The sequence below is a fragment of the Bombyx mori genome, chromosome 25, assembly GCF_030269925.1.
Source record: "Bombyx mori chromosome 25, ASM3026992v2".
Classification (NCBI taxonomy): domain Eukaryota; kingdom Metazoa; phylum Arthropoda; class Insecta; order Lepidoptera; family Bombycidae; genus Bombyx; species Bombyx mori.
The window spans coordinates 10,542,350-10,551,475 of NC_085131.1; the positions used below are offsets into that span (position 1 = coordinate 10,542,350).

General features: G+C 41.1%; 1 protein-coding gene across 3 annotated transcripts in view; it reads left to right on the forward strand.

Annotated features, from left to right (window-relative positions):
• The window catches only part of LOC100302610 (prospero), a 164,355-nt gene that overhangs the window by 130,061 nt on the left and 25,168 nt on the right, over positions 1–9,126 (forward strand). For 2 of the 3 annotated variants that reach the window (XM_062676169.1, XM_062676168.1), the window contains exon 6: positions 6,472–8,992. In XM_062676169.1, coding sequence (XP_062532153.1) covers positions 6,551–8,992 — 2,442 coding nt within the window. In that variant the 5' untranslated portion in view covers positions 6,472–6,550. The remainder of the gene's footprint in view (positions 1–6,471; positions 8,993–9,126) is intronic. The other variant, XM_062676170.1, reaches the window with a different exon arrangement.

Here is a 9,126-nt window from a genome sequence, read left to right on the forward strand (position 1 = left end):
TTAGAACTTATATCTGAAGGTGGATGGCGCATTTACGTTGTAGATGTCTATGGGCTCCAGTAACCACTTAACATCAGGTGGGCTGTGAGCTCGCCCACCCATAAACTAATTAAAAAAAAAACTCAATTGTTTGGTTTGACAGGCGACCCGCCCGTCTTATTACATACATTCGCACTTTAGCGTTATTTTTATCGATACAATTTCGAATTAAATGTGTATCGATAAATCGACGTGCCGCTCAACCTGAGTCCGCCTCTACCGGTGCGATATGCACGGAAATCAACAGGTCAAAGGGAACACGTGCTCGAACCCGTGAGAACTACCGTTTATAAGCCCCGATCTTTATTTCGCCTTATCGTCTATCTCACAAATGCTAAAAAAGTTTGTTTTGGCAATCAAACAAAATAACTTTCCTATTTTTGTCATCATTAAAATATTGTCAAGAAATTTAGTAAATAAAAAAATCATTAACTCTGTTTTCTGAACATTATTTTAACTAAAATGCCTTAGCATTACATCGCCCTTATTTATCTGGTATTTGATTCAGTGCCAATATTTTAGTAAAACAAAATCGTACATTATAAATGTCGTGATGCTTAAAAGCTATACGATTTAATTCGCTATCACAATTCGACAACGCATTATTTATTCGTGTATCGGTAATTACCGGAATTGTTTTATTGTTGTCATAAATAGCTGTACGCAACGGAGGTTTATGAGAAGGGTGATAATATTATCATAAAATTAACGTAACACTAACGTAATAGTTTTTAGATTCTCACATATTTTAAAATTTCATTCAAAACTACACTAAAGACGAAAATTCTTACCCAGAAGAAACATTGGAAAAAAAATATATATTGTGTAGGCAGCGGCTTGGCTCTGCCCCTGGCATTGCTGAAGTCCATGGGCGACGGTAACCGCTCACCATCAGGTGGGCCGTATGCTCGTCTGCCGACAAGGGCAATAAAAAAAAAAAAAACTTTAAAATATACATATTAAATCTGTTATGCCGACTTAACCTAATAGGTGTATGGCTTTAATAAAGAATAAAAAAAAAACTGTTATTGTTCATATTGATTAGACGATTAAGAATAAATGTAAATCAAACAACCAAACATAAACAAGTTTTGTCACATACAAAATTGTTCTAGTTTAAATAAAAAAAATCTTTAAAATACGCTATTGTGACTAGATATTATTTAGAAATAACGCATGACATATCCTCAACGTTGTAGATTGCCAAACCGGACAATCTATAGACATTTTAATGCGCTGTTTCTATACAAATTCAACAAATATAATTACGGAAACACCGGAACAATTCGAGATGGTTCAGCGACTCAGATTTCAAACACTCTAAAATGCAAACACGAACAAAATTGAAAACCCGTATGCCGTCCGCGTAAGTTTCATTTCGCTCTGTCCCGATTAGTTCAACGTTGAAAAATATTAGTTCAACGAAATATATAGTAAAATATGATTAAAACGAATACGCATAAAGTTGGTTTTTCCAATTGAAATTCCAAGTGAATATCCAATTGTGATATCGCGATGTATAGTGAGCCTCACGTACCGAAATGACCGCAAATGGCAGCCAAAAAGAGGTCGCAATTCATGTAGGTACGACTTCACAAAAGTAATAACAGTGTAATTGCGTATACGAAATTCTGGGGATCACTATATTAGCAAATTCTAGTAACATTTGTAGGACAAAATAGACCGAAAAGATATCGAATTAATTGAAAAACACTCTAATTGTGTATACTAAATTCTGGGGACCACTATTAATTATTATTACAATAAATATTGAATTGAACAAAAATAAACTAAGAAGCCTGTGAATTATAAGCATTAGCTATTTTTTTTTTATTTGTTGTTCAAGTCACAAACACCTCTTTCGTTTGACAGCATATAGGTTTGCTATAAGGCTGTATGGGCTAAGCCCTTTGCCTATTGGCGAATTTAAAAACTATGGCATGGATAGTTTTGGGATGTTATCAATTAAGTAAATATTTTTTTTGGAAAACAATGCCAGGTTGAAAGAAATGTTGATACATAAACTAAACAACGTGAAAAAATAAGGCATAGTTTTTCAAGTAACATTTGCAAAAAACCAAATTAATTGATGAGAATTCTAAAAATGTATTTGTACCTAATTTCGAAATTTCATGAGAACTAACCTAACCAATGCGTATGTGTATGCTATGGTCTTCTTTTATATCTCTGCTCGTTACAATAAAAAAATCATCGAATTTTTTTGAACTGTATTATGATGGACATCTGGAATAAAACTAATCATATTTAACTCTAATAATACGACTAACTAAACCTTAAATACTATGTTTTTTATTGTATCGTTTTTGACGTGACAACGAATATCCAAGAATTTGCAATGCATTTATAAGTTATTTTTCTTTTAATTCATAGTATACCACTACAGATACTTTAAAATGGTTATGATTTTATTACAGACTCGAAATGCAGTTTCACAACTGATAGTAGCAGTAGGAACCTTAAGGATTGCGTTTTTCAAAGCTTGATTTCAATTAAAGATTGAACACATTTTATTAAGGATTTCAAACAACGTTTTTTACTGGTGGTAGGACCTCTTGTGAGTCCGCACGGGTAGGTACCACCGCCCTGCCTAATTCTGCCGTGAAGCAGTAATGCGTTTCGGTTTGAAGGGTGGGGCAGCCGTTGTGACTATACTGAGACCTTAGAACTATATCTCAAGGTGTGTGGCGCATTTACGTTGTAGATGTCTATGGGCTCCAGTAACCACTTAACACCAGGTGGGCTGTGAGCTCGTCCACACATCTAAGCAATTAAAAATAATAATTAAAAAAAATGTAATCTCGGGACCGAATATATAATTTACTTATGAAGGCATTTAACTTATGACGATAATTTAAGGAAATTTGCAACCGCACGGTTTTCCCTGCGCTGACGTGTGTGACTTAATATTTAAATTAATAATTATTTGTTAAATTGTAAACTAAAGTTATTTAGGTTTCATCTTTGAATGCAAATGCTTGATATTTCTTTTTTCACTTACGTTCACATTATTTATTATTATTTATTAATTGCATAGATGGGTGGACGAGTTCACAGTCTACCTGGTGTTAAGTGGTTAGCGGAGCCCATAGACATCTACAACGTAAATGCCGCCACCCACCTTGAGATATGAGTTCTAGGGTCTCAGTATAGTTACAACGGCTGCCCCACTCTTCAAACCGAAACGCATTGCTGCTTCACGGCTGAAATAAGCAGGGTACCTACCCATGCAGACTCCGAAGACGTCCTAACACCAGTAATAAAAATTATGTTCCGTAATTAGCAGGGAGAAGTTTTCTAATAACTCAAACATTTGATTTGCGACCAAGAATTTAATTGGTTTTTCTTTCCAAGTTACGTTTGAACGTTCGCTTCTAATATCAGTAACGTTAAAGGACCTTTTGCCTCCGAACAGTAGTCCTATCTAGACCACGAGGTAATTACTTACTACACCAAAGCGGTCACAGATTTTTTTTATTGCTTAGATGGGTGGACGAGCTCACAGCCCACCTGGTGTTAAGTGGTTACTGGAGCCCATGGACATCTACAACGTAAATGCGCCACCCACCTTGAGATATGAGTTCTAAGATCTCAGTATAGTTACAACGGCTGCCCCACCCTTCAAACCGAAACGCATTACTGCTTCACGGCAGAAATAGGCAGGGCGGTGGTACCTACCCGCGCGGACTCACAAGACGTCCTACCACCAGTAATTACGCAAATTATAATTTTGCGGGTTTCACTTTTATTACACGATGTTATTCCTTCACCGCGGAAATCAGCGTCAAACGAGTAAAACAAACGTTCGCTTGTTTTAATTCTAATCACGTGTAGGTATTCTGTAACATAATGCAGAGGTAGGAGACCAGGCGTGTCGCCGGTCGCAAGTGGTCACGCCAACATCGGAAGTCATCCGCTATTGATACCATCTCATTGTGCTCGACGGCAAATTGCCGGGGCGGATGTTGCTAGAGACGCGGGATCAGCGCGGCTCCAAAGGATCACGACTTCCGGGGGATGAGTAGAATGCATAAATTAACGATCTTACTACGGTAGGTCGCGGCTTTGCGAAAAAACTAATATTAAAAAAAAAACTAATATTTAAAAAAAAAAAGACATGCCCGCTGAGTTTCTTGCCAATTTTTCTCAGGACAGAGGCTAGTTTTTGTGAATTGACGGTAGTTCTTTTGACGTTCAACAAGTATGTACTTTCATTTATGTTGAATTTTTTTTTTTTATTTGATTTCATTTGCTCTGCCTCTGGCATTGCTGACGTCCACGGGCGACGGTAACCACTCACCATTAGATGAGCCGTATGCTCGTTCGTCTACAAGTGCAATAAAATTATCGTCCGTTACAATTTCTATTAGACTAATTGATTGTAACAAAACAACATTTAGTTACGGAAATAACATAAGATGGGTTTATACTCAATACAAAGTTATTAGTTGAAATCAAAGTTCGATTCTTTTCCAATTAGAAAACGAGGGGACTACGTAAATGAAGACATAATTAGAAGGACACCTAACTTACCCTTAAAACGATAAACGCATAAGGTTTTGTATCAATAATGGAACTCTGTAAACAATATATGCTTTAAAATGTATCATTTTCTGATATTTGTTTGACTAACACTAGGTACATAGATACCTATGTAATGAATGATTGAATGTCAATCTGTCATATGACAATTGATAGTTGTTTAAATAATTTTTCAGTTAATGGACGATTTGAAATGTGTGTGAAAGAATTATTGAAGAAAGGGCATTAAATGTTGTTTCTTGTTATTTAGAAGAAACGCAATTTCGTCTTTTCTTATTTAAACACCGTAAATACCATTATAAAACAACATTTTTGCTATAATATATTGAGAAAATGGAGAAATTAAGATTTGATTTTACCATGAAATCAATGGCGGATGGAAAAACAAACGTCATATGCATAACTTCCATTGCTACACCAAGTGGACAAGTTTTTGGAATTCCAGTCGAATATCAACCTGTAAATCTTCATAAGGTGATCACAACTACTCCTAACTACACCAGAGTAAAAAACTCTTTAGTAAAAAGGCATCAATTAAAACAATATTAATAATTAAATCAAAACAACATTTAATGCCCTTTCTTCAATAATTCTTTCACACACATTTCAAATCGTCCATTAACTGAAAAAATATTTAAACAACTATCAATTGTCATATGACAGATTGACATTCAATCATTCATTACACCTATACAATTTTCAGAATGAATTTACGTCAATTTACGTTCAAATACCACAGAAAAAACAACGTGTCGTCAATGGTAACGGAAACAGTACGTTAACCGTGTGTCTCATAGAATTATTTCTGACATTTTTAGCCTTTATTGTCCCGCTGAATACAGGGTCACGCTCCAAAAGGAATTAAGTCCGATCGCATATTGCGCGATCGTGCCGGTCCGGAATGTTTATCTATCTCTCTTTTAACGTGATCGTTGGAGGGGGATGAATAAAATGTACTATGTTAGGCAATTTGCACGGTCTTGTTTGAGATGTATTCTGTCATAACTGAAACCTACCGGACCGACAAGGGCCGAGAATGTGCGCCCACGCTAATACCGCGGAAGCCCATATCTTTTGTCATTCACCATGTATACAATTTTATCTAATACAATGCTCCGACCTACCTACTCGTGTCTTATTACAATATTGACGAAATAATTCTATATTTTAGGTAGATATTAATGGTGGTAGGACCTCTTGTGAGTCCGCACGGGTAGTTACCACCAGCCCGCTTATTTCTGCCGTGAAGCAGTAATGCGTTTCGGTTTCAAGGGCAGCCGTTGTAAATGTACTTGAGACCTTAGAACTTATATCTCAAGGTGGGTGGCGCATTTACGCTGTAGATGTATTTGGGCTCCAGTAACCACTTAACACTGGGTGGGCTGTGAGCTCGTCCACCCAACTAAGCAATAAAAAAAAAGATTATATTAGATTTGAATGTAATATCTTAGTAGAATTTTTTTTGGTTCTATGAATTATCTAATATTTTGTGATTTCTTATAAGAAAACGATAAAATATCAAAAACAAATTGGCTAATGTTAGACAAATATCTAATATAAAATTTCATGTTATCAGTGCTGATCCATTATCATGTCTTAGTTTATACTTTTCATTAATTTCTTTAATTTATATTAAAACATATACCAAACTTTTATAAATAATGTTTAATAAATGTGAATTAATAAAAATATATAAAATAGTTTGAAAATGTTCCTTTAGTATTTTAAAAATTAATGATAATCTCGAAGGAGGTGGATTAAAGAAATTTACTAGTAAATTATATGATAATGTAAGATGTAAGAAGCATGCAGACGCGCTTGGTGCGTTGCACGCAGGCAGGTGTTGTGATCGCGCTCCCCTCTCTGTTGCAGAACGGGCGATGCAGCGCGAGTAGCGCGGTGGGGCCCTGCCCGCCGCACGCCCGGCCAATAAGGGCTCTCCAAGCCTATAATGTCATCGGAGGAGGAGGCCGACTCTCACGCGCCCTACTCGGATAAACTACTAAGGAAACAGAAACGCGCCAGACAGCGCGTGGACGCCGGCGAGCCGCGCAATTCTTACTCGACTCTCGCGACGAACGGAATCGCGCCCGCGCGCGCCGCACTCATGAGTGGTGGACTATACAGCGCCATCTTCGAGGGCCGCCAACACTTCGGCCTCTTCGGACCGGGATACGCGCCGGCCGAAATGTTGAACGAACTTCTCGGACGAACAACAAAACAAGACGACAACGGAGACGAAGCGAACGGCGGCGTGATCGCGCACCGGGTCCTCAGAGACATCCTACAGAGCCGCAATAAAGAGTTACTGCTCTCCTCGGATAACAACAACGTACTAGCAAATAACAACAATGACGAACCGAAAACAGAGAAACGATCACCGGAACGACCCTGCTCGCACGACTCACGGCCGGACCTGGACAACGCCCTCCTCTCGCTCGAAAATCCCGGGAACTCACACGCGTCTCCGCCTCCAGCTCCTCCGTCTTCAGAGAACTTAATCGCTCCTAAGCCTGAACCAGAAGATCGTGATAGTGATGCTCAACGCTCCTCCCCCAGACCCTTAGATGTAAAACGTGCTCGTGTTGAAAATATAGTGTCTACGATGCGGTCGAGTCCTGCGCCGCAACAACCACAGGTAAATGGCTGCAAGAAACGGAAGCTGTATCATCCGCAGCAGCACGACGGTGCAGCGGAGCGCTACGGTACCAGCCACAGCAGCAGCACCCACACGGTCTCAGACGACTCGGAGGATGACGGTGAGCGACCACCCATACAACAAAAATTAGTAGAAAAAAATGCACTCAAATCACAACTTAGAACTTTGCAAGAGCAGTTAGCTGAGATGCACGAAAAATATGTGCAACTATGCAATAGAGTAGGGAAGGAGTCTGAGACAGTCGATAACGACGGTGCTTCCAGTGATGTAGAACAAATCGAAGAGTCGATCCCGAAATCCGAACCCGCATCTCCGGCCAAAGAATTACCGCCGCCTCTAACAAATACAGCTACACCAAAGATGTTTTCTCAAGTGATGAACCAAATGATGACCGCAAAGATGCACGCGCAGGCAGTAGGACACCCACACCTTCAGCCAGGATTTAACGGAACGCTACCTATGATGCCGCATTTGCCACCAACAGATCATATGCATCCGCCTCATCCTCAAATACATCTTAATAGCGCGGCAGCCATGTATCTAAATGTCAGCCAAAAATTGTTCTTAGAACAGGAAGCCAGAATAAAAGAAGCTGCTGAGCAACAACAAAACAATCAGCAAATAAGACCTCAGTCTAACCAACATTCGCCGCAGCAGAGGCAACTTGGACCGACGCCGAAACCACCTCTCTCATCTGAGCTGGCTGAACGATTGGATGCTTTACGGGTCAACACAGGATCTGTTGGTCCCATCTCCGGGGCTGACCTTGAGGGCTTAGCAGATGTATTGAAAAATGAAATCACAGCTTCGCTTGCAACACTTATCGACTCTATCGTCACACGTTTCGTGCACCAGCGACGTGTTCTGGGGAAGCAGTCTGAAGCGGCATCGGCAGCGGCAGACAAACTGAACAAGGATTTGATGCGAGCTGCACGGCTCATTGATAGAAAGTCGCCAACGCCCAAGCCTCCGGAGAGACAGATGCCAGGTAACCTTACAGTACATCATGGAGCCACACCGAATGGTGTACCGTTCCTTCCACATAATTCAATGTTAATGAATCAAATGAACGGAGCCCGCGCGCCAGGCGGTGTGGCCTTCCAGCTACACCCCGAGGCGGGCGGCCCCGGACCAGGTCCTCACTTACGGCCTCCGACAGGCATGTTCCAGACGCCGCCAAAACCGTTCGGGCCTCTATACGGGCCGATGAACGGCCAGTTCGAGAGGGAATTGAACCCCGAACAGAGCGAAGCAATCAGCCTCGTCGTCCCATCGAGGAAGAAACGACATAAGGTCACCGACACACGCATCACGCCGAGGACCGTGAGTCGAATACTGGGGGAGGGCGTCAGGCAGTCCCCGGAGAGCAAATTCCCGGAATCGCCGTCACCGCGGCCTTACACAGGATTACCAACCGCAGTGGCGATACCGAACCCATCGCTGCACGAGAGCCAAGTATTCTCTCCGTATTCTCCTTTCTTCGGCGCGGGGGGCGGACTGGCGCGGTCGCCACCTGCAGCCCCGGAGCGGGAGTCCCCGCCGTTGCCTCACGCGCCCGTGCTGCACCACTCAGAGCTGCTGATGAGTGCGCATCACTCCTCGCCCGATTACCTGCGCCAACATGCCCGCATGCACGCCAGCGCGTTGCACCAATCCCAGATGATGATGGACGGGCAGGACCCACATTCCGACTGCAACTCCACAGACCTGCCCTACGACGGAGTTCAGCCTACTATATCCTTTTCAATATACGATCGCATCACTTGAACTCGTGTCAGCACGGTAACCCGACCGACCGGATATAAATCCTCGGCAACCGATATCTTGTTTCTCTAGAGTTTAACCTTACGACTGCTGACTATTTCCTA